Genomic DNA, 27269 nt, shown 5'->3' with positions numbered 1-27269 from the left:
CCTCTTTATTTTTGGAAATACTATCGTTGGGATATCCATTTAACTTTTAAATATAGCATTTTGGAGCAAATAAGTTCCCGAAATATCAAAATTTTTGAAGAAAATTTTATTGGTAGACAATACTTAAAATACACAAATTCAGCAAAATCAGAGTTTAAATTTCTTCAGTAGCTTTCTCCAACATTTGAAGCTTCTGGATCAACCCTTATTTCACACGTCGAATTTTCCCTAAGTGCCAGGCAAGGCCAGATCTTGCCTGGATTACTTTTCAAACATAATACAGGCTATTTTGTTTGAGCGGATCCAGTATTTTCATGCTTGAAACTGCGAGAGCAACGAAGTGGGTTAATAATATATGTGCAAAGGTCAGTGGTTCACGCTCCATCCAAACACTATAAGAAACTCTTGAGCAATAAAGTTCTGTAATTTGATCACTTAACCCTTATAAGTATCCCTTAATTGCACGACTCTAACTTAAGGAGAATGAATTTGAAAGTTGCCAATCTTAAACAGTTTCTTTAACATTTGAATGCGTATACATAAATATCGGTAGCGTGAATTTCATCCAAAGATAACACGAAATTCTCGAACAATAAGAGAATTTGAAGGCAAGTTTTGAAGATATTGAACTACCCTGAACTAATTAAAAGAGATTTGACAAAAACTACGTTTGGGCAAAAAGAAGAAGAAATATGAGAAAGGAGAAAAGATGGTGGGACGGAGAAAAAAAGAGGAGAAAGTCAGCAAGCAATCGAGAAGCAGGAAGAATGCACACCTGATAAGAATGGATATACATATATCGGGTGTACAGTTAAGAATTGCCGTACAGTTAAGAGTTGCCGACTGGTAGAAGCTGGACACAAGCCGACAACCATTACTAATTGAACACCCGGTACATCCAAAATACGTAAAAAAATCCAGATTCCTGTTTATTAACTTGATAAAACAGTTTTAACAAAAGAAATTTGGCAATTGTAACTAAATTCAGTAACTGTTGGCTCAAGTTTAACCACTCTAGTAACTCTAACGGTCTAGGAAATAGCAATGGTAAACTATGGCAGTTGACCCACTCTACATATAAAAAAAATTTGGTGTATATCGACTTACAATTAAAATATGGCTATTGAAATTTGTAATTGCTACCACTGTGCCACTTTTGGAGTTCAAGTCAATCAACGATAGTCTACTCCGAGTGACAGGACAAAAAGCTTATCTTTTGTCTTTACCGAGCTGCATGCTATAAAGAAGGATAGATATTTGATGAGACGTCGGATTTCGGAATGGATGGCAGCAGAAATGTCTCAGTGGTGGAAAATAAAAAATTTAACGGACACAAAAGCGTTTATTTCTTCGCAGATTTCTAATGTTGATTATATTCTGTTGCCGTTTACTAAATTACATGCAAAAAACGCACAAAGCTGGCGCCGCCAAAGTGTCAAAATATGCAAACTGACTAACTTTCTTTAACGACTGTCGTCGGACAATTAAAATGTAAACCGTACCCGGAGCGCAAAAGTGAACATCAAACTAATTTAACAACAATTTAGGAACACATAATTATGCACCAGCCCTAGACATAGCTCGAGGTTAGCGGTGGTTAAAAGCTGATAAAGCTACGTGACCATGTTCTTTAATTAACAGGAAGGGCGATAGGGTTAGGTGTTACTTTACCTTCACATGGGGCATATTATGGTAATGCCTTGCGGACAAAAGAATGAAAATCAGATTTAACATTTAAATTACTGCTTTCACCATGATATAAAGCAATACCAGATGAATTGCCTTTAAATCGGCTAGGGAAAGAAATTAGTTAAAATTAAAATTTCTCATTATGAATAGTTCCCGCCATCTTTTTCCGTGTTTAAAATGATGACAATATTTCATGGAAAACGCGAGAATGGCCTGGAAAGAATGGAATATTGTTCGGCTTGCCAACCGCTAACCAAACGTTTAATTTGATTGCACCCATGTATTTTAGTTTATTCTCAAAGGCGCTTCACATTAAAAAGTACAAAAAAACATTAATAACGAAGTTCTTAATTGATAAATGCTTGGATGTCTAAATTCAAAAACTCCTACCCAAAAGGATAATACAACTCGGATAACAGTAAAGTAGGGAGTTATCCAGGAATGTTTACCTGATGCTAATCCGGGAAGACAAAAGCCCACTCAAGACAAAGCATTCCAATATTGTCCACAGGGTAATACCCGACCGACCGAGACCTTAAGCCCTTCACTGCACATTAATTTAGAATTTAATAAGGGTCTTAACTAAATCACTCTCCTGTCTGTAGTCTTCTTGCCTGTGGAATTGCGGGCTTACCGGGTAAGTCGTGTAGTTAGTCGTAAGTGTTTTGTATTTATTAGCCAGGGTGATATACGGGGGTTTGAAGGCAGGTTTCGAAGGGATTTTAGGATTTTCTAAATTTGGATAATCAAGCTCATAGGGTTATTAAGTTGAAAGTTATCGAAAACTAGAAGTACTAGGAATTTAAAGCGTTTCGAGACACTTAAATGATATTGTCTCGTAAACGGCAAGATCTCTTAAATTGAACATGACGCCGTTTGACGAAAAAAAACATGCACAGTTATTAATCATCGCATATTATTAATCAATGCACAATGCGAATTAACTTACGGAAATTTGCCAAAAATTAAATATGAGCTTCTTGGCAAAATGGCGAAGACAAAAAAAAATTCGCGCTAATCCGCTAATTGCTTCGAATCGCGTAAAGATACTTGAGGTATAGTATAGCGTATTATTCTTAATCCTTTATACTCCCCTAAAATCAAACTCTCAAAGATCAACAAAATCCTTCTTCGAGCTAACTCAAAAATCCCAATCTCAATCTTGAAACGGTTCACAGTTTATAACTCTCAACAACAACTCCTTTGCGCTTAACTAACTCGCTTCAATGAAACATTTGGTACAGACATAATAGAGGGAAATTTAGAGCCGAAATTTAGGACTAATAATAATAACTCTATAATGACTACCCGTCGAAATTTGTGCTCCTAATAACAATGAAGTTACAGACCTCCAAGCATAACGTAAGATATCCGCTTCTTTCGCAGGTTTCCTCATAAACGGTACGAGCTAAGTGATGCGAGGTGAGAGAAACATATTTGAACAAAATCCATTATTTTAAAATTACCTCTAATTCGTTCAGCTTCTTAGATATTGTTTAAAAAGCATTTTAAGCATGTAAAATTACCCCATCTGGGGATTTTTACTACTTACAAATTTGCTCTTAATGACTCTTTTTGACCCCTTTTCTTTTATACTTTTTACTTAAATGGCAATATCTCAAAAATGTACAGAATAAGTCAGATAATCGTTGCACGGACAATAAAAAAATTAATATGCTTGTATTTTGTCATATTTTAAATTATTAGAAAGTGTGTGTTAAATCCTGAAAATTTACTAATTGTGTATTTCTTGGCAAAATGGTGAACATCAGAATCATAATCCACTCTACCCTCGTAGCATCATTTTTAATTTGCTCCAGCTACGGCCTTGATGTTAGATATAAAACTGGAATTCGACCACTGAACTGCAGAAGAATTAGTAGTCTGTATTTACGTAACAAGCCTGTATTTACACTTAAATATTCTTGTAAATTTGACACTTTCTTAATGTTTTTTTTTAACGTGACTGCAACCTCTTGCATTTGATGCAGTGCTTTTCGAGTAACTCCAAATTTTAGAATTTTTAAAGAATCCTTATGCTCATTAGACCCAATGAAATAGTGGCATAAAGTTTGTAAAACCTTGAAACGGGACAAAGTGAAAAGTAAAATTGTCTTCAAGCTTGGGGAGCTTCACCGTCTCGAAGATATATTGCATTGGTTTAAAATTTTCTGGATTTATCCTCAGAGGTATTCTCTGTTGAGAGAAAAAATATAAAACTCTTTTATCAAGTCAACAATGCAAAAAAAGTGTCTTGAGATTTTAAGGATTACAGCTCCCTTTAGGGTCACCCTATGTTAAATTCTTGGGGTATTTAAGAATTAAAACAACATAGCTGGCTTCAGTACCAGCCACAACTTATCGGTTCAAAAACTCAAAGTATATTGATTTTCATAATTATATTTCACGGGGATTAAAATAAACTGTGTATACGCTGTTAATAGGCGTACCCTTGATAAGCATGGCAATTTTGGCTACTCAGCTATGAGTCACCTTAGCGCCTAACAGCTTAGATTACTGGACAATGATTCTTTTTAGTTATTGCCGGTGAAGCGGTCAGCAATTAAACTCGGATGTTTGGCCAATAATGAAATTGATGTGATTCCCAACGTAAATTGCTGATGCAGCATCGGGATACACTAACATACTTAATTATAATAAAAAATAAAAATAAAAATACTAAACACCCTATTAAAGTGAAATTTTTATACCTTATTCTTGGAAGCATTCTCTATTCAGATAAATAACAAAAGCCTGTATCAAAGTTTGTGCTATTATTACAAGCGTAATAACACCTTCGAATGTACAGGGAGTTATTAGGTACTCAGTCACCTACCTAACATGCAAAAAACATGCAAATCCGGCAAATGTTAGACATAAACCACTTTACACAAAGTGGCCTCAAATTTAACGAAAAATTCGAAAATTACGAAAAAAAAATTAAGTAACGAAGTTGGTAGCTAGATCCGGTATAACCGGAAGTGCCGTTATTTCGAAAATATTTTACTCGAATTCAAAATGGTCGGTTCTAACCAAATTTCATTGAGCTCTGCACGATAGCGGGAAGTCAAACATTTTCTAATGAACGAGTTGCGTGGCTCACCCTGTATATATTTCGTTTGTAATTGCTGTTTGTTTATGCGGCTCGTGTCGCGGGCTTTGTGAGGAATTACTCCACCAATAGTGTCTCTAATCTCTAAAGTCTCTAATAAAAGTTTTACTAAGCTGCAAACTTTCCATATGTTACATCGTGCGGTAGACAGCTCATATATTCGAATAGGAAAATCTCGGGACAAGAAGTTGCAGCATTTAAACGTTGAACTAAGCGTTCATTTTTGTGCTGTTGTCAAACCGAATATTCCCCTTAGCCGTTCCTTCCTCGAAAAATACATAATTAATTCAAATTGTGGAGGAAACCTTAATTATTTCTTGGCCAAAGTACTCTTGAATGCTCCTTAAAGGAACGGCCTTAAGTGCACCGATACCTTCAAGTAGAGCAAATTAAAACGTACAACTTTGCGGAAATTTTAGGAGCTGCAGCTGCCTCTAGTGAGGCCGGACTGAAGCGAAACTTTCAGGATCCATCCTCGATTGAGAACAAAAAGAGACTTTTGTCGATATTTTACTACTAAAAATGTACCGTAACGATTGAAATGTGGGAAAGTGAAATTCTCTTGGGTTGGACCCCTCCCAGCCTAAGCTAAAGTTCAAGATTTATTCTTAGAGGTATTCTCGATTTAGGGTTTTTCATCGCGTACGAGGGGGCCTCGAAAAATGCTCTGCGATTTCCTTGCAACAATAAATAATCGAAGCTGGGCAGTTAGCGTGGCGAGCTGACACGTACGAGAGAGTATCTGAGTATTACCTTTGGCCGAAAATACGCCCGTTATTTCCAGCTGAGTTACCAGATTCTTCCCACATGGGCGCTCAAAGGCCGAACGTGTCTCGAATGCCCTTTGCAGGCATCTTTAATGTAACTTGAAGAACGCGGGTTTTTTGGCAGTCGGAACTAAACGTGCGAATTGTCGCGAGGAATTTTAATTAATATCGTTCAATTCCGATCTCTTCACTCTTAGTTCCCCTCATCAACTAAGCCACCCCGAGGCCCCCCCCTTCAATTTTCCACGCGCTTCTCCATCAATTCCAGCTCATCTTCCCGGTGATTTTCTCCCCATTTGTGTTTCGCCGCACCGAAGTTTAAACTGAAATATCATCGCTATGTGGGGTTTTTGGCAACCTCAAACAAAATAAGTCCGAAAGGCAAAAATCAAAAACGATTTTGCAAACGCAGATTGCAATTTAACCTTTAACAGCGCGGCCGGACTAGGACTTGTGCCCCGGGCAATTAGTCATTTCAGATTAACGTCGGTCTGGCTTTTCCGACCACTTTTTCCCCCGATTGTTTCGGTGGAAATTCGGACATCTCGAGATGCCGAACTTAAATTCGCCTCTCCATATCTCGCGAATTAAACGAGATAAGTGAATACAGCTTCTCTTACTGCGTGCATATAAAATTTCAATTTAAATTCAGCAATTTGCATTTAAGAAATACCTGTCTGGCTGGATTTTCGAATAAACACCGAGTTTGGCTTTTCCACTAACGGGAGAATTTCCAATTTATGAATGCGGCTTCGGGATAAATTAAACTTGCAGTTAAACAATCGGCCTTAGAGTGAATAAATTGGTTAGCTCGAAGAGCGTTTAAAAAGCCATCGTAAAGGGACAAGCCCATTATATTTCGCTTAAATTGTATCGTTATTTCATTCACGGTTATGTGATTTATTTTTCAATTTTTCCAACTAAAGCTGCCCTGATGGAAACTTTTACATTGTCATTTTTATTGCGGGCTGCATTGAATACAAAACGGCGCAAAGATAAAACGACAAAAGGTAGCACGCAATTCCTCCCGCTCCGGGAAACGACAATACCTTATGGATTTTTTATTATGGGACTGTATCCTCGAATTGAAAAATGTTGCTTTAGACATTACACTTCAGGGAAGATATTGAAAAATAGACATTTCCAACAGGAACGCCATGGGAATATTAACTTATGCAGCGCCCTGCAAACTAACTTTAAGCCCAAACGGCCAATGAGGTTAGAGTGGGGTAATGCCGCGTAAGTTCTCCACTCGATGTAACAAACCAGCGTCCTTTTCGTGATATCCTTTACAAACAATAGCCCTTTAACTGGAGAAATGCGCCCTTAATAGGTAGTTATAACGTCGACCCCTTGTTGAAACAAATCCTATTCAAACAATGCCAAATTCCAATAAACACAAGACTTAAACCCTCTATCGTCAATTAAAACGTGTTGTTTTAGGTAACAATTAAATTTAGGCTTTTTCCGCAGCCGGGAAGTTTTTCCATTATCAGTATGGACAGCAGTGACGTGTTTCGTCCACTCTATCCCAAAACAGCATTTTGTTCTTTTATGCTCCTACAAAGCACAAAAGTGCTTGATACAAATTTAATCTATTAAAAAAAAATCTTTTAAATGTTTTGTTGAATTTGTTCCTAATTGTCTCTTCGAAGGTTTTTCACAATGTCAATGAAACTGATGAAATAACAATCCTAACATTTAAATGATTAAAAATATATACAGGGTGTTTGTCTCTAAAGCTCGACCATGAAAACCCGAAACAATGGGTCGGTTAAATTAGGACAGAAGTGCGCAATTTGGAGTTCAAAAGTATGCTTTTTTTTTAATTTGAAAGACCCCGATTGCTTTCGGAGATCTTCCAAAAAGACCAAAATTTCGGAAAAAAGTGTTTATTTTTTCTAAATCCTATTTGGTGAGATATTTCAAAACGATTTTCGGTAACCGTCATCAACTTCGTTTTTGCTTACAGACGCCATATCGAATTTTTACATTTTTGAAGTTGGTTTTATTTTCTGATTGCGATGATGTATCACATGTTGAGGCCCAGTGTTGCAGTTTCGTGACGCATGGAGCTGTGCGTGAAAAGTGAACCTTTCGTGCATCTCTTATAATTTTCTTTAGTTTCTTATTATTATATATATTTTTTTACTTCCAAGGCACAGGAGTTTAAAACAGGATTTTTGATATTTCCACCAAACTGCAATGCGGAACCTTAACACGGGATATATAGTCGTAATGGGAAAAAACTGGATTAAAAAATAAGAAAATTTAAGAACGAACAAAACTGATGATGGTCGTTAAAAACCGAAACATTTCCAATTACGACATCGCTGTAAAGCTGAAAAAAAACAAAATGTTGTTTAAATTTCGGTGTTTTAATATCTCGGAAGGTCCTGCGAATTTTTGAAATTTAAAAACGACATATTCGCAGTTTTATTTTTAAATTCGCTTCATTTGAAGGTTTTGGTACGCTGCTTCGTTAATTCTAAAAACTTTGGCAAATACTCGCGAGATAATGAGAATAAACATTCAACGTTTCACTTTAAGAGAATTTTGCTTTGATTTGTAGAATCAGGCACCCTTAAAGTAAAACTCTTAGCGATTTCTATACAGGAAAAATTTAGTGTTTTAGCACTCATCGGAAGTCTTCCGTAACGAAATGGCACAAAACACAAGAAGAGAAACTAAAAATCCGCAACGAAGCTCCAAGAGAAAAATTCATAGTAGCAATACAAAAAGGAAACTAACAACTAGGCACAAGAGGGCAACTAACTAATCCAAACCACATACGCCTTTTCGACTCCTACACTTACATCCCCCAGGGACAATTCCGGGCTGTCCTGGGTTGGGGCAACGGGAATCCCAAGATTTTTACCGGGTAAGTGCTTCGGTGAATTCCACACCACCCGGTTACTAAAACATCCGACCGGGTTTCTTACTGAAGATTTTCCTCGGGGGAAAAAACACTCCTCGGTGGTACATTGGGAAACTCAGTTTAAAAGTCAAAATCATTCAATACGGTTCTCCATCGGATGACTAAACTAAGAGAACCTGATCTTTACATTTAAGCAAAAAATCCGTACCGGCCCTTTCGGCAGAACCAAATTCGCCCATGGTCAACTGGAATCATTTTATTTCATGACCACAAACACTAAACGCACATGAAAGCTCTTAACGAGGAATACGAAATTGAGCTTTATAACAATACGAGTCTAAAAATCGAAACATCCGCACAAAAAGTGCCCCGTTAATGGCCTCCATGAATATCTATCATTTGAACAATAATTGCGGTTTTAGTACTGCGATCTTTCAAATATGACAAAATTGCCCAATTTGGCGGTTTGATGGCGGATTGTGATAAATCGGTTTTAACAATATTCCGGATTTGCGGGATATGTTTTTTGAATAAACAAAGACATATTTATTAATTAAATCCGGAACAAAAGTTGCCAATTGCACGAACACGTTTTTATGGTTCGCGGGTGAGTTAGCCAAACTCATATTTTATGCCCGAGCTGGTAAATATTTAACTGCGGATTGTGTTAATCCGGCACACTCACACGTATTTGAGGGAAAAAAATTGTTTGAAAATTATGAAAAAGAACAGGTTTTTAACTAATCTCCCAGGTCTGCAATTAGTCGCTTAGGGGTTCCCCGATTAGTGCGAAGTTACGACGCATTTTCCTCTAAGCCAAAATTAAAAATTAAAAATACGCGTTTGTTTGGTTGCCTATAAAATACCCCTCAGTGCCTTGACGAAAGTTTTACTTAGTCTACGTCAGCGCAGAAGTTGGCGTCATACAGTTTTTGGCCAGTTTTTGCTATAGTTTTACCCACATGTTTCATTGTAGAGTGGGAGAAAATTTTTAAAAAATCAATTGTGACATTTTCCATTTTACTAAATTTAGAAAAAAAACGATTTTCAAATTAATCATATGCTTTTAACTAAGCGTCTATGAAATTTTTGCCCCTTTGACAGTTTTTGTTGCAGTTTATCCGTCCCTTTTCCACGATTCGCGTGACACAGTGGGAGAAAGCCTCACGAAGCCAAAATTCCATTGCTCTATGAATTTTTTGCCAAATTTCGAAAAAGCTGCTTCTCAACTTTCCACATGTTTTTGACTAGCTACCATTACAAATTTTTCACTTTTTAATGATGTATTGTCGCAGGGTGAAGTAGAAACCCAAAAAATCAAATTCCTTCCTTGGGCGTATTGTTTTTTAGATTGCGGATTTCGGCTTATTGCCATAGCGGATCAACTGAATTTTTTTCCAGTGTTTGTTCTAGTTTGACTCTTTCCCTATCTGTGTTTTTCTAATGGCACAGCGGTGGGAAGTCACAAGAAAAACGCTTCAAACTAAAGCAAAATAAAACAAAGTAATAATTACTGGAAAAACAATTTACATGTATTATATCAATCAACTCTATGTGTTAGATATAGTCACATACATTTAGTTACATGAACACTTAAAAAACACAAAATTTTAAACAATATTTAGAAATTTACAAATTACTTAGTGGTAATATATAGGCTTTGCTTAATATTAAATACCTTCAAAAAGTCGTTTTTAACACATTTTAATTTGTTTTGAAGGCAGATAAATAGGAGAATTTAATCACTAAAGGCAGTACTTCGTAATGGGTACTTAAACCAGGTACGAAAATGCGAAAAAACTCTACAAAAACTTAGATATTCATACAGAGTGAAACAGCCAAATGGAATAAATTTAATGTTTGCATATTTCGACATATGTAAAAAAAATATTAAAACACGTCAATTCTAGATTCTGAAATTACATTCTGCAAAGTCAAAAGTTCATCTTTAAATTCAACTCTCTTTGAGTGACAGTTGCAACCTCCAAATTTTTAAATTGAAAATATGGGTTTGTGATATCACATTTGAAAGTTTTTTGCATTCTTTCCTCAATTGATTATTGCTATGGTTTTAAATTTTATGGCAAAGAACAATAGAAAAAATAAATTCATGTTGACTTCATGTAATTGATTCATGTGACTAAATTCTCTATAACAAACTAAGAATAGCTTATACCACTTCGTTATTGATAATGTAATATGACAAAACAAATCAATCTCGGTGTACTTCGATTTAACTCTTTCCAATAGATGAATAGGGAAGCGATAATTGCTAGAATGGCCAGCACGATCGCCTGATCTAACTGCATTAGACTTCGTTTTTTTTTAGATTTTTTTTCTTTCTCTTTTATTTTTTTTACATTTGTTTTGTTATTTCATTACATTATCCATTGCGAAATGGTATTAGTTGTTAAGTTTCTAGTTTGTTGTAAAGAATATTGTCAATTAAATAATTTTTTTCTATTATCCTTGCAAGAAGGTCTAAAACCATAACAGCTTTGAATTGGGAACGAAAAGACTTTTCAAATGAGGTATCACAATCCTATACTTCCAATTTAAAAATTTAGGTGATGCAACTTTCGCGCAAAAAAGGTTGAATTTAGGGCTGAAATTTTTACGCTGCAGGAGATAATTTCAGAATGCATAATTGACGTGTACCGGTATTTTTTTCACATATGTAGAAATATACAGGTGTTGAATTTATTCCATTCGGCTGTTCCATCTAGTATAGAAAAAAATGACATCGATTGCAAAAAACTTTGGGATTTTGTAAATTTTTGGCACCATGTTAGTCAAAATTGGCAATAGTGGAAAAGCATAATTTGCAAAAAAGCTCTTTGAAATGTATTTTGATTAAATTGACAAGATTCGTTGTAAAACATACATAATATTTATATCTCTTAGTCTTTCCCTGCTCATATAGCCATTTTAGAATGGAAAACTCAGCATCACAGTCAAATTTCGGTAAACTATTATTACCATATGTCTTCTTCGTAATAAATACTTTCTTTAATGCACACATCCTTAACCCTATTAAGTAATAATGAATTAAAATCGAGCATATTTACATGGTAGCATTTTGTGCAAAGAGTTCTAAATTGGCACATAAACACACTCAAAGACCTCACACGAAATAAATAATACCTACCTAGTTTTTACACCTAAACTCTTAAAAATGTAATAATTATTATTTGTTCCTCAAACCTCCCTCTTCTCTATCACAAGAATTTTCCCTTCAAAACTGCTTGCAGCTTCACGTTCCGTTGCTAATAGTGTGCTCCTTCTTAATTTCCTCAATCGTTGAAATGGAGATTTTCTTCTCAGCATCCAGGGGGAACTTAAAATTGAGCTCCCCATCGCAGAATAAAGGGCTGTGGTTGTTATCGAATATGTCGTCACCATCAACTGCCAATTTATCTTCGTGAGTGTAATATCTCGCAGCGTGTCTTTTGGAGTAAAATAGAGCCCCAATTATTGCTAGGATTGTAAGGAGTAAGAGGCAGACGGACATGCTAGCTGCTATGATTCCAATATTGCCATCTCCAGATACAAGAAAAAAATCGGCATCTCCAGTGCTGTAACTAGCTGCAGTGCACCAGGCCAGCTCGGTCTTCTCTATCATGCCCAAAGTTTTCCCCTTGACGGTGAAGGGGGCTGCACAGATCAGGTCACTAAAAGTTGCACTTTTGTTAGATCTCTCCAACAAAGGAACTATGTAGCAAAGATCGCAAGACCAAGGGTTCCCTTGTAAGTTCAGAAACCTCAGATTGTCCAACTTCTGTAGATTGTATTCGTCAATACCTCTAACATTGTTCTTGGACACGTCCAAGCTGCGCAGGGAATGCGGGAGAAGCTTCGTGTTGAGCACCGACAGGTGATTTTTGCTCAAGTCTAAGACCTCCAGATTCTTCGGGAAAATCTCTGAACTGAGCTCTATCAGGCCGCACGAGCTCAGTCTCAGCTCCTTCAAAACTTCAAGCCTTGAAAGTTCCTTTAGGGTGTGCATTTTCAGCTTGTTTCCGCTCAAAACCAACACTTCCAACGAGGTTTTTATAGGCTCTAAGGCACCTTCATGAATTTTCTCCAGCTTGTTATCGCTCAAATCTAATTCCGTGAGGTTGTACAACTCCACGAATGCGTTTATGGTGATCTTAGTCAAATCATTTCTAGCCAAGCTCAGCTTCCTCAGCACCAATTGCTGCATGAAGGTGTTATCGTGGATTGCCGCGATGCTGTTGCCATCCAGCTTCAGAACCTTAACGTTAGGCAGCTCCCTAAAGTCTTCGGAATGAATCGCTTTGATCTCATTATCCCCTATATCTAAATACGTCAGATGAGGCAGAAGTCGATAAACTTCCTTGTTGATTTTCTTGAGGGCGCAGCCACGGCATTCCAGCTGCCTCAATTCCTGCAACAATAAAAAAAAATTCTATACGGTAAAATTAATTTCCAGCCATCAGGATTTCATTTTCGAGTTAAAAGTTGGACGGCAATTTGAGACTTATAGTGGCACGCCATGGAAAAGTTTACAATTAGCTTTCTTTCAAAAAGTTCGCGGCAATATTGTATATTTCATTTTCAGGATTTCAGGCGGTATGTTTGTTAGAGACGTTTATTATTTACGACAAAAGGTCGTTGGTATTAAATGGCAAAGCCTGGATTGCAACGAAGATCGATTTTTGGAGAAATAATGATGTTGACTCTGTGCTAGAGCTAATAGAGAAACAAAACAAAGAGTACATTAAGATAATCCCCCCATTAAGATAGTCAAAATACCTTTTGATCTGAATTGAAAACCTAACCGAATGAGCATATAAGTGTATAAGTTATCCCTCTAATGCCGATCAGTTATACAAAATATCCTTATCCCTGCCCCCTAGACCAAAAAACCCTAAAACCGCCATCTTCTCAATTATAATTTTTAACTTGAAAACTGTTTTTTCGAAAAACCTGAAAAAAATCACACATATACAGGGTATTTCAAATTCGACCCTCACCATTGGGATCTTGGAAACTAGAGGAGATACGAAGAAGTTTAAGTGGGGGCAAAGTTGCGTAATCTACCGCTTGATCGAATACCATTTTCAAAATTTTAATTTTCCGAGTACTTTCGAAGATATCCGAGAAAATTTAAAAATTGGAGAATCCATTTTTATTTTTTTTTAGTGTTATTTGACAAAGAAAATTAAATCCGTAAGTACATTTTCATTGCCACTTTTTCTCAGCTACACGATGACATATTCAGATTTGCCATCTGACGTTTCGTCTTTCGGCTACCATTATCAACTTTATTTTTTCTTGTGGGCGCCATATTGGATTTTTCGACAGAAAAATAGTGCGTTTCACTCTGATTTCATTGATATAAAACTTCTTATAATTTACTTTTTTAAAAGTGGAAATATTTAAATAAAAAGAAATGTTACATAGTTGGCCTTGACTTAATCGAAAGACTTTCTTTTGTTCGCGTTATATGACAGAAGTCCTCAAACGAGATTAGAGCGCGCGCAGATTTCCAATGAAAATGAGCTTCAGAAGTGAATAGAAACGAGATATGTTAAGACTTTATTACAAATTTGATAGGAACAGTACGAAAACAGCTCAAATGTATTTTGAGTTATATCCGGAAAGACAACAGTCGCATAGAACTTTGGATGAACATTTCCAAAGCACCAAACTCACCAAACTGACCAAAAACCTAAAATGAAGGATGGAAGCAGAATGGAAGAAGATTTTTATAGGTACGAAACTCAGCTAAATATTGATCCAAAGTTTTAAATAATGTTTCTCGCACCTTCGCCACTTTTTTTTTCGTTTTTCTTCCCGCCAATTCAGACCTAAAACTCATTTTTAAAATTTCAAATTTGAATGATTTTTTTCAGAATGGGCTGCATATCTAGCATTTTCTTCTGATAATGGGCAATTTTGTGGCAAATCTAAGTGTATATAAGATGTGTACGTTTTTAGGCTGTGCCATATTGAAAAATGCAAAAAACTCAATTTTTTGGCGTTTTTTTCAATATCAAATTAGGCGTTTCGCTTTTTTGGGCATTTGATGCATTTTTTATTTATTTATTTGTGGATAGGATATTTTTTCAATTCTATATAATTCGTAGTCGTATACCTCTTTATAAGTGGTAAAAAACCATTTAATTTAAATCGCGAACCAGCAAATAAAATGCAATAAATAGATACTATTGAACTATAAAAAATGCATCAAATGCCCAAAAAGTCGAAATGCTTAATTCGATATTTGATACGATGCAGATGGAATGTAAATTGAAAAGAATGCCAAAGAATGGAGTTTTTTGCATTTCTCGATATGGCGCAGCCTAAAAGGTGGCGCTTTTTATATACATTTAGATTTGCCATCAAAATGATCATCATCGAAAGAAAAAATTGGGCCTGTAGCTCATTCCGAAAAAAAGTGATTCAATTTTGAAATTTTAAAAATGATTTTTAGGTCAGAATTAGCGGGAAGAAAAACGAAAAAAAAAGTGGCGAATGCGCGAGGGTTTTCTATATGTGTGTGATTTTTTTTTAGATTTTTCGAAAAACCAGTTTTCAAGTTAAAAATTATAATTGAGAAGATGGCGGTTTAAATGTTTTTTGATCTAGGAGGTGGAGGTAAGAATATTTTGCACAACTGATTGGCATTAGAGGGTTATAATTTATGCACTTATATGCCTATTCAGTTAAATTTTCAATTTAGATCAAAGGGCAATTTGACTATCTTAATGGGGGTACTCTTTAGAGACAGATAATGGGAGTTTAATTAAAGGATCAGGTTGGAAAGAGACGAAGATCCTATATGAACGAAGGCTTGAAGAAGAGGGAACACTCGTGCGAACCAGCGATCCAGGACCTGGAATAGGCGGATTCAGTCGAAATGCGTTCCCAAAACGCTTGGAACTTTAGTAAAATATTAAGCATCCTCATGCAATACAAATCAGTCGATTTACGCAACTCTGAAACTTCGACATTTTCCCTAATGGAAATATGAGGTTAACAAGGTTAACGAGTTTCAGCTGCTTATACGGGACGAGTCGTCAGAAATTCGACACATAGCAGGTGCGTGTGGGGGACCTCCAAGTACGACGATTTGTTAAAAAAAATCCTGCGGTTAGGAGGCGAGGAGATATCGACCTCCCAAGTTGATTTGTAAATAAAAATAAATAAATAAGTAAAATCGCATGACTTCGGCAAATTACCAGTCAAAAACCACATCGTTTTTGGTTGGTTATCCCTTTAAATCCGTTTAAATTTGGTTTGATTCTATTGCACAAAACTGCGATTTTATCAAAAATGACGGGGTTTTCGACAAATTTTGAAGGGGAATAAAAGCTTTAGAATTAAATTTGTTATTAAACAGTATTGTCCATTTGTTGGTCACTTTGCAGATAAAAAATCTAAAATTTTCAAACTTTACTCCACCCTTAATGCAACCTTTCTTGAAAACCTATCGATTATGAATTTCTACCAATTAATGGTGATGATAAGAACAAAACATCTTCCAAGTTTGGCTGCGTTGTGATGACTCATCAGTGAAATATGCCATTTTTTATATATTTACAAGTCAGCTTCGAAGGTCAACGTCTCCTCAACTAGTACCCGTAAAAAAATATTCAACACATCATCATATTTTGAGATTCCTTCTACGCACCTACTCTATGTCGGTTCCATTACAACTCACCCTGTATATGCACATGTGAATAATCCCTCAGATAATGTAAAATTGGCCGAAATTAAGCATTGAGGAACTTAGGCCCCGGAGGGAATTTTTGGGCATTTCAACATTTTCCGAGGAAGGTAGCTTCTAAGTAAGATCAGAATAAATATTCAATGACGCGGTTAGCCCAGGTTAACAAGGATAACCAGCCTCAGTTATCGAAAGTCTCTCGATCTAAAAATTCGCCAAAATGGAGCATTAATAATCTCCGATTACTTCCAGAGAAATTTTTTGAGTTTTAGAGGATTGTCCGGGAGAGGTCTTCTAAGTAAGCTAAGAATTGACCCGTAATCATGCCGTTAATCCATTAAGAGCAGTAGCTTGATTCCAGAGGAAATTTTTGATTTTCCATAGTTATTCGGGGAAAAAGACTTTTAAGGAAGTCCATAATTTACCTGTTAAGGTACATCACCCATTTCAGTCAATATGCGAGGATGGTCCCAGAAGTACCCGACTTAACATATATAAAAATTAAAAATTTGCTTATACTACAAAGACATAACCTTAAAAAACTTATACCTAAAGTTTCGGGGTGCTTTAGGGTGATTTGTATTTGCTTTGGAACCGTTTTTAAAGATTTTGTGAACATAGAAAAAATTTGTCATCGATACGTGATTCAATAATTTAATTTAAAAGATCCTAGACCACCCAACATCAAAGCGGAGTTAAATTCTACTCTGGGGGAATCTGGTCCTTTGTTAACAACTGTAAAATATTGGGTCAAGACGAACTCCGCAGAGGTCCACTTAATGAGGTGACCGCTCCAGAAATTATGGTCAAAATCCACAAAATTATCCTTGAAGGCCATGGGCTAAAATTGCACGAGTTAACAAACATGATAAGCATTTCAAGAAGTAGTGTACATCGCATTTTGACCGAACAAGTAGATGTGAGAAAGCTGTACGCAAGATGGGAGCCGCGATTACTCACAGTTGCACGTGGGACAATTTTTATTGACTATCTCCCTAAAAAAAATAATAAATGGAGGATATTATACAAATTTATTGCAGCGTTTGGGCGGAGACATTAGGAAAAAGCGAGCGCATTTAGCGAAAAAGCAAGTTTCGTTTCATCAAGACATCGCACCAGTCCACACTTCTGTCATCACGGTGGCCAAAATCAATCAACTTGGTTTCGAGCTTTTTTCTCGCCCGCCCTATTCGCCAGATTTAACCTCCTCAGATTATTTTCTATTTCCAAACTTGAAAAAATGGCCCGGCGGAAAGAGATTTGCCAACAATGAGAAGTGGAGTCTGAGATTGATGCCTATTTGGAAACATTCGAGCCTTCTTACTAAAAACAGTATATACAGGTATAGAAGCCAAAGAACATCGCCGGAAAAAGTGTGTCAATCTCAAAAGAGATTATGTTGGGAAATAACGTAACATTTTCATTTCTTTTTTTCTTTAAATGTTAAGTCGGGTACTTCCGGAACTATCCTCGGTTGTTAGATCTAAAAACATTAACTCTCAAATTAATTCCAACGATTTTGCCAATGAGAAACTCTGCGGAAACTCAAGACACAGCTTTATTGCACGAAAACAACCCACCCAATAAAATCCGTATTTAAAGTAAACTTTTCAAACTGCGTTCGTCTAAAATTCAAATACCCGACTAATGGTCAATAAGAAAGCAAAAAAAATTACCTGCACGTCACGAAAAACCTCGGGATTAAGCTCCTTCAAATTGTTTCCGCTGAGCTTCAGCACTTTCAGCTTTCCAATTTCTAAGAAAATCCTGTTCACCAAGTCTGTTATCCTGTTTCGTTGTATCGACAAAAGTTTCAGCTCGTGCAGATACCGGAAAGTGCCGCTGGGCAACGACTGGATTCTGTTATCGTCAAGATACAGCTCCTTGAGTTTATCCAGACCGCGAAAATTGTGGTCTAGAGGTTGAGTGATGTTGTTTTGCGACAAATTGAGTACATCCAATTTGGTCAAGCCCCAAAAAAAGTGCATGCCCAGCTGAGGGATGTTGCTTTTCGTAATGTGAATTTCTTCAAGTTTTCTATAGCTCTGGAAGACTGGGGACATGGTGAGCATGTTGGTATTGTCGTCGGGGGCAGTGATTCTAATCACTTGAGTGTCCAATGTTACATTGTCCAGATTCAAAGGCCCGATCATACCGCCGTCTTTGCACAGAAGATTTTTCCGTCCTTGAAGATCCAGAAAGCATGAGCATTTAGTCGGGCACATAGCCAAGCTGGTTGAGGCCACCACTAAGAGGAACAGACTCAATTGAAGATGCATCCTGAAACAAATTAGTTATTTAAGCAAAATTTCGTGAAAAGAAACATTGACTCAAGGCAATGTCTTTCAATTTAATTATCTTCCCGGGAAAGCAACGAAGATTCAACAAACTTAAACTTATTGCGGCTATGCCGAAGTTCGTAATCACTTTTCCTGTAAGTTTGGACTAGTTGAAACTGAAGATAAACGCGGAAATCTTAAGAACTGTTATTGTTATTCATGCACCCGGGAAATTAGTTTACACTTGCCAGTTTCTTGTTGAGCCTCAGAAAGTTTCAGTCCAATTTGGACCGCGTTTATTATTTAAAACTTATTATTGTCTCAAAGGAATCTACCCCTTGAGAGTGCAGCTACGCGAAATAAATGAGCCCCACATAGTTCAACTTTGAAAATGTGCATATTTTTGGAAGTTTAGTAGAGAAAAGACTCATTTGAACGAAGGATTTGCGAGTTTTGTGAAAATATTCGTAAGGAATAAAGTGAAATCCACAAACACCATAATTTTAATAATATTCTTGACGCGTGGTGAATACATAACTTACGTAACATAGAAAATGTTTCTTGACACAAAGGTGAAGAAAAAGTTTTGTTAGCAACAATTTCTCATTTAAAAAACTGTTCCAAGCTTCTATTGAATATACTTGAACTTGGGGGGCGCATTCGAGAAATTTCTCCAAAATGCTGTTAAGTCCCTTTACCAGGCTATTACAGAAGAAAATCGCGTACGTTGAGTTCAAAAATACTTAAGATAAAAATCAAAAAGATGTACTTATACTAATAGAAGCTCATTTATAATTCCTAAAATTGAAGAAAGTCAAAGATAAACTTTAGATGCAAACGAACATTACAACCTATAAATCTTACAAATATTACGTGATTTCTAGGTAAACGGGTGTCTCTCCAAGATGCTCTAGGGAGCAAGTCTGAAAAAGTAAAATTTACAACAAATGTTCAAACTTCATATAAGCATTTTTTGACTGTGCAATTAATAATGAAAACGTAGTGTTACCTTCGATGCTCATAGAAATAATTCGGAAATGGAAAAAGCTAGATCACAGCGACATTACTTTCTAATTATTCATATAGACATATTTATGTGTCACATAAACATTTATCGTATGAACTCATTTAACATCAAAATCGCAGAATAATTCCGTAAGCCCGAGATGGCACAGTTCTCATTCACCATTTCGTCGAGATATCTATCGCTTTGACTAATTCGACTTTAAAAAAATGCCGACTCACATCACGTACACCAACGAATTAAACGTCCCCATCACCAACCATTGACTTGTGTGGTGGTACAAATTACCCGATAGTGCGGTAATATGCAACCAAACAGATTATGGCTTACATAAAAGTGCTTTCTTCTACCTGACTTCCGGCAAAGTCCGTGCTATTTCCGGATTAGAACTCTTTATAGACGTAACATGAATAATAGACACGAAATAGCTGTAAGTTTCTTAATGTAGTCAAGTCAATGTATCGAACAGTTCTGTGAATAACAATCGAGGGATTTTAAGGTGTAATCAGAAAATAGTCTTAATGTCAGATTTATGAGGAATAACAATGCTGCCTGATTGCCAATTTATTTCGGAAAGAAAAAGAAAACCAATCTTCTCGACGGCATTAAACAGGGAATTTGTATTAGCCAGTTCTTGGGAATACCTAGCGAAACAAAAGATTTAATTATCGTTCTGCTGATGTGAACGCCGAAAGAGAGCTTACAGTAATAAGACCCTCAACTTATCATGGTGTCAAAGCCGAATTTCTGAGCGTTCTCGTTAGGATTTAATAAGTTCTATTTAGATAACCATTTGCACACAGCAGCTGAATAGATTACAATTATTGCATTTCTTAATAGGACAGAGACCCTTGAGCCTTCCCACCTTACACCAAACCCTCGCTTAAAAACTAAGGAAGCAATAAATTAAGCCATAAACGGAGTGAAACGATGCGGCGTTCAATTTTGCGGTAAAATATGCACCTGCCCATTAAGGGTAAATAAAATTACCATAACTGCCCTGTTATGGGGCTTGGGTGACGGTCGATAAATTACCGATACTCAATTTCCTTTAAATTAAGTTTTAATTAATTAATTGCCCATTGGGAGGGTTCACGTCAACGAGCAGGCTAACAGAGCATAACGGAATTTTAAAAAATCTCTCCATCAAGTGATAATAAATAATGAAAATGTTCTGTTCAAAGCGAAACAGGGAACATTTGAATTTTTTGTTAAAGCAGATAAAGTTACGACTTCATAATGAAGGTCCCCCTGACATTCGTTAGCTTCGCATGCAAATGCACGGGTTTTACACTTCAAAACTTTGTTTCCGGCTTTATTAGGCACTTTATAAGATTCGCTTTTTAAGGATGGACTCGAATTTGCCTTCGACCGAATGACAAATGGCCCGAACTCCCCAGAAAATCGTTAGAAGCGAAACAGTTTTTTGCGTTTAATTCTGCCCAGGAACACGCAGAACAACGCGAAAATTTGTACCCCAAAATCTCCTGTCCCTTTTCGGGCCTGCGGCCGCTGTAAGAAAACTTGAGGCCTCCTTTTAACGATGGACCGAATTTGCATAGTCTGGATGATAAATGGTTTGCATTGCCCAGGCAAGCCCAGAAGAAATGAAACTGGAAAATCGCCTGAAAAACCGTTTCCTAGTTTCGGCGGTGCTGAAACATCCTGCGTTTCCAGATAATTGACTTTTGGCATTAACGGGAAAAACGCCGGATGATTTATTGTTCGCTAGGTCAGTCGTGATTAATTTATCGTCCTATTATTACCGGAAGAAATTGCTTTCTATGAGTCGTACATCTGCAACACCACTAAAGAAATCTACGGGCCCAACAGAATACTGGTTGAATACTCAACTAATATCGCTTAATATCTCAAGGGGACGAAAAGTGAATTTATAGCAGATAGCGATGCGGTTTCGCTGCAACTACTCCCATTTCAGAGAAGTTACGTTAGTAAACCGCCGCCACGGTAATTAGTGTTTGCCCTTTGATCGGAGTGTGTTCAAATTTGATTAATCTCCATAAAACCCTGCAATGCCAAAATATCTGAGCGAGACAGTACGTCCCTGCTCTCAATTTACTCAATTGGGAATCGGCTCATTTTAGGGCGGATGCACCTTTACGTGCTTTATAATATTGGTCCCCGAAACGTCTGCTCTTTCATATATTCAGTGTAAATACGGTGCATCCCCTGCATATTTAGTAAATTGGGAGCACACACGCTTGGTGAGAATACTCAAATATCTGCCTGCAAATAGAAATGGGGGTTTATTTTGTTAACCCTGCTTGCAAATGAAACCGCATAAAGCGACCTTTCGTGTCAGTCTACTCAAACAAATATAGACTACAAAACGTGGATTTTTATTGTGTATCTTGACAGAATGGTGAAGGCCGTGCCTTACATACATGTTTACATAATATACACAATATACTACCACATATATGATGAAAAGAAGCTAATAATTGTCTCAGATCTAAAAAACAACTCTCATTAATATTGTAAATAATAATACAAGCTCCACCTACTGATGTGGACCGTAAAAACTCATTTTTTTAACCATGGACCAAAGTATCTTTGTAGTGTGTTTTAAATCCTAATTTGGGGCTTAAAAGCGTGCACTTAAACACACGCTTAAATAACTCACATCAGTGAAACATTTAGTACAGAGATATAATAGGGCACTTTAGAGTTGAGATTTGGGACTATATAATGACGCTCTGGTGAAATTTATATCTCTGACAATGACGAAGTTTAAGGTCTCCAAACTTCTTGTTACTGTTTCTGAAAACTATAAAAGTTGGTACCGATTTTCTTTAACCGCATTTTCTCAGAAAATATTTATGTAGAAACATCATTTCGTATAAGTGCAACTCGCGAAAAGCGAAAAATTTGAAATGTCTTGAAGAAAGTGGTGGTGGACAGAAAATTTTGAACAACATAATTTATTTTATAACCACCTTTAATAGATTTACTTCGAGAGGCATTATTAGAATTAGTTAAAAAAATCTGAAACTATTTCATCTAGGGAGCTCCGCTGTGTATAAATTTCCTATAAGTGGCCGTTTTTGGACCTTTGTCACGTATCTTTTCACTTAAACAACAATTTCTCGAAAGCGAATGGAGCAATAGAGCTGCTCGTGACAGATGAAGAACTCAAATATCCATATTTATTGGATATTATTCTCATTAAAAACCAATTTTGAAAAATCAATAAAAATGCTCTTTGAGGCTCAAAAGCCCAAATTGAGCGTCTAAAATGTGCTATCTATATACAGACCACAAACTAATGTGAAATTTTTCAAAGAGTTCCTGAAATTATAAAGAAAAATTAATTGTCGCAAAACCATCTCCAATGGAGTTGGTTTCTAAAATGTTATTAAAAATCATTAAAAAAGGCACATACCAACCCGTTTAGGGAAACCTAAACTACTACTCGGAAATTTTTTCTAATTTAAGTGGTCCTTTTTCGCATATTTTTCCGAGTTCTCTGTACATGGAAAACGAAAAAATGCACATATGTTGACGTATCATGACTATATGCTCGAATGTTACAGATCCATACTCAATGGATATCATTTTATTGAAATTTGTAGAATGATAAACGTGTTTCTTGACAAAATGGTGGACAGACAAATAACTAAGTCTATCCCTCAAATTGGTAAAATAACAGCTCATAGTAGGATTATAGTACTAAATAATAGTAATATAACTAGTAGTAAAATAATAGTAAAATAATTCAAGCTTCAATTAAAAAAAAAATTTCTGAGACCTAAAATGGTTTTTTTTTATTCGATTGCTAACGACATTTTCGTAATGAACAGAATTAGACCAAGCTAACTAAATGCTACATAATTAGATACTCTATACCACGTAATTTAACACCCAAGCATCTCCAAAAAGCTCATCAATCTACCTTTAACTATTTATGACGGCAAGGTAATTTTACACCAACCGAAATAAGGATTGTGATTTGAATAATTGCTTACAGTTTTTTTAACCCTCAGAGATAATTTTTTAGCTGCTCACATTTTAATTCCCACAGCACTTCTTCAAACCTACTTGCATTTACAACAGGGAGTGCTGTTTACTATTTTTTGCCTTTTAACACCCACATCCTGAATGCCATATCACACTATTCCCGATAGGCATTATCGTCATCTTTTGCGGCATATTTCCCAATATCTTTCCACACGCACTTATTGTCGCATATTTTCTATTTCTTTGCAATTCGTTCTCGGGTTACTTTTGCCAGATAAAACAAAGCCTTTCAGTCCATAACATTTATCATCTATTTCTATCCAACTGACTTTTTCCTCTTATATGAACGTCACTGTTTCGAATCCTCCCTAAATCCGATCTCTGGAGAATCGCATCTGGCTTATAATTTATAGGAATTCAGAACGTGCAATTTCCTGATTGAAACTGGGAGCTAAAAGCTTTTGTGCAATTTTTTCGTTTATGGTTTCGAACAGATTGTGTATTGTAGGTAGGTACTACACGTCTTCTGCACCAAGGAAATAAATCTTTTAATACACCTAACTTAGAGAAGAGGGATGTATCAAAAGTATAATAATGATATAAAGCGTGTAAAAGATAAATGGCACATTCCCTCCCAACAAAAGATAAAAGTTCAGTCCTGGATTCCTTTAGATAAACTCGGAGGATTTTTATTGCCGATTTCTCCGATATTACGGGCTTCCCGGTGAAAAACGAGTGCTGTTTTCTCAAAGATCAGGATCCATCATTAATCTTGTGTATGGTATATAACTCTATAGGGCCATCACATCAGGTACAGGCGAGTAATAAAATATAATTTTTAATAATAAAGACCGTATCTGTCAAAGGGACTATTCAGCTTACAAATCTCTTAAACCAACATTTGACGCTACAGTGAAACTTTATAGTGTGATCTAATTTCTCAAGCTGCTTTTCCCTTCCGATGGAGTTTTAACTACTCTCGGGAAATTTTAGCAATGGTGCTGACAATCTCTTCAAAATCACCTACTTTAAAAAGAGGAAAAATCAGAAGTATCCAATATTTGAAAACTTGAGATGTCTTCTTTAGAAAGCCCCGATTCAAGTTTAATTTTCAGGAAAAATCCGGAATATATATTTTTCAAATTTTTAGTAATTTATGGAAACCTGCAAAGATATCGTTGGGTCTAAAATATTGCTTCGCCATTCTATCAAGATAAGCAGATTCGAACGTGCCGCTATCTATCGTTTTTATAATATACCCAAGTTCGTGATTAGCGGTTGCTCCTTCACCATACTGTCAAGATATTTTTAATTTCCTGTGAAATACAGAGTTCCGATATATCTGATAGAAATTCCGCACCAACTTGTTGGATGCTTTAAACTCGACCTCTTTGAAGATGATACCTTAGCGCTTAACGATTGTTTGATGAAAGCTGTACTCACTTTTGTAATGAAAACATTTCAAAGGTCAGCCTGTATTGTTCATAAAACTCCAAAGGTTGACAATAAAATTTAATAACTATTAGAGACCGGTTCTGTCAAAGGGGCCATTCAGTTTTAAACCTTTTAAACCAACATTTGAAGCTATAAAGAAACTTCATATCATCATCTAACTTAAATCAGAGAATTTCTCAAACTGTTTTTAGCTTTCATTGGAGTTTTATCTGCTTTCAAGTCTTTTCTGAAGCAAGATAAAACCCTGCCTCCTCGTTACTCGCATTTGGCTTAAGCTTTTCGATGGCCTTACCGATTATGCAGATTTTCTAGATTCTCGATAATGTCATTGATTCTTTATCTTTTCCAAGCGCTTTCGTATTTTGAATTTGAAATTGCTCTATCAAGTGTGCCAAAGATATTTTATCTCATCTCACCTGAGGGAGCTTTATAAGATTCACAAGACTATTCTGATGAGTAATTCACAGTTACAAATAATAATTAAGTACCTATAGGAAGTCTCTTAATGGATTTTGATCGAGCGCTTAAAAAGGTATTTTCTCAGGGTTGGATGGCCATATGGCAGGCAGAGTGTTAACTAGGGTCTTTTATTGTTTTCACAGTTTATTGTTTGGATTAAAAGACAAGTGCTGGAATGTTATGTTAGGATTAGGTAGAACCCAAATAAATTTACGTGTAGGACATGTGCATGCAGATGAGTGACTTGAATAGTAATCTCAAGTCGCTCTCAAAAATGGGCAAACACAATTAGAGAAGGCGAGACAAACAAAAGCCATTTTGAACTCCATTATTTCACTTGCGGAGTATTTGAATTGGATTTTTATTTACTCGGGAATTTCCCGCAGAAACGCATTGCAGGAATAATAAGCAAGTAAATTTCTGGACAATTTTCCACGGTATTTAAAATTTACCCTGCTTCAACATTGAACCTCTACATCAAATATACATGAATGGAGATCCATTAACATTAATGCACAAAACAGTATAAACCTTCATTACGAACAGAAACAATGTGCCGCATAAGCGTTATAATCGTTTGCCACATGAAAAATTCCATTAATCTTTTATTAGAACCACTTGAAGTATTTTTGTTCAAGTTTAAGTGAAACACCTTTTAACTTAAGAGGCGCTTTGAGGAAATATTAATAGGACAAGTTCACGTTTTAGAACTTTGTGCAATAGAGTTATTAATAAATTGTGTACTTACATTTATAGTAATGCGACCTAGATAAAAGGCTTGGCTTTTCCCATTCCAATTTGGCCATTTTAAATGTAGTAAAAATCCCGCAAAATATCTACTATTCTGTTAAATATTCATCAAAATTGAGTAAATCATTAGTATGAGGTCAGTGCTCGCTCGTGCATACAACTAAGACATCAGTTGTTAAGGGGTGAGAGGGTGTAATGAGCGGATATAGAACACAGTAATGAAGGAAGGTCGAGAAATTTATTTCAGTAAAAGACTGATTTTACCCTTGTTAAAACTACTTTACCCTATCAAGTGACCCCTTTTGGCAATTCTACATGATTGGGGGGGTATCCCGAAAAAGTACGCTAACAAATCAACACGTTTGACAATCAATTACTTGACAAATTAAAGTCCTAAGACGAACACAACATTTCGAACTTCTATCGCATATGTATCTGAATATTTCTGTAAGACGGTGCAAGAGGGAAGCTGGGTGGTGATTAAGGATAACCGAGCTGCATCTTCACACACGCTCATAATTAAGATGGGTCTTGGGAGTGCTACGGTCAAATGTCCGATACTGTTTTCACTCGATTAACTACAGAGTAAATTTTGAGAATTATTGGACTGTGAGTGGGGTGCTTAACTAAGTATGAAGTGTTGCGGGAATTAGATGATGGAAGAAGAGCTACAAGCTACAAATCAGAGGACTGTCGATTCGCATCTATAGTAGTGATGAAAGACACACTAATGAACTATGTGGTTTATTTATTCGCAACCTGAGACACACAATACCTCCACCACGTCTGTAAAAACATGTCAAGATTTGAAGCACTCTTACTCCATCTAAAACATCTCTATTTACGTTACATTTGCAGGATATATGCTTTTAGTCGTTCTTTATTAGGTGGTCTTAAAAAACTCTTACAATAATGATGAATTTTTTTAAGCGATTTTAAAAATAGGAAAAATCATAAATAAAATATACGCAACTTTGCGATGTTTCTGTTTCTTTTACGAGCCCGTTATTTAAGTCTAATTTTGAGGAAAAAATCTAATTTGTTTAAAAGTTTTTTAGACTTTTCTGGGAGTCAATTCATGGGACTGAAAAGATCTCATTCCATTCTATCAAGATACGTAAATACCCTTAAGGTTTAAGGGTGATCAATAAATAAAACCTTAAGTGCACGTTATCTGGGATA

At 36.1% G+C, this 27269-nt stretch overlaps 1 protein-coding gene across 1 annotated transcript in view; it reads right to left on the bottom strand.

The window, feature by feature from the left end:
* Nucleotides 1-9930: 9930 nt before the first annotated feature.
* rdo (reduced ocelli) overlaps nucleotides 9931-27269 on the bottom strand; it is a 33545-nt gene continuing 16206 nt past the window's right edge. The window contains exons 2-3 of the mRNA XM_066404014.1: nucleotides 17819-18422; nucleotides 9931-12854 (exon numbers count right to left, since the gene is read on the bottom strand). Coding sequence (XP_066260111.1) covers nucleotides 11700-12854; nucleotides 17819-18421 — 1758 coding nt within the window. The 5' untranslated portion in view covers nucleotide 18422 and the 3' untranslated portion in view covers nucleotides 9931-11699. The remainder of the gene's footprint in view (nucleotides 12855-17818; nucleotides 18423-27269) is intronic.

The sequence above is a fragment of the Euwallacea similis genome, chromosome 32, assembly GCF_039881205.1.
Source record: "Euwallacea similis isolate ESF13 chromosome 32, ESF131.1, whole genome shotgun sequence".
In the NCBI taxonomy this organism is placed as follows: domain Eukaryota; kingdom Metazoa; phylum Arthropoda; class Insecta; order Coleoptera; family Curculionidae; genus Euwallacea; species Euwallacea similis.
The sequence above is the reverse complement of the archived record's forward strand: the minus strand, read 5'-3'. Positions and strand labels throughout refer to the sequence as shown.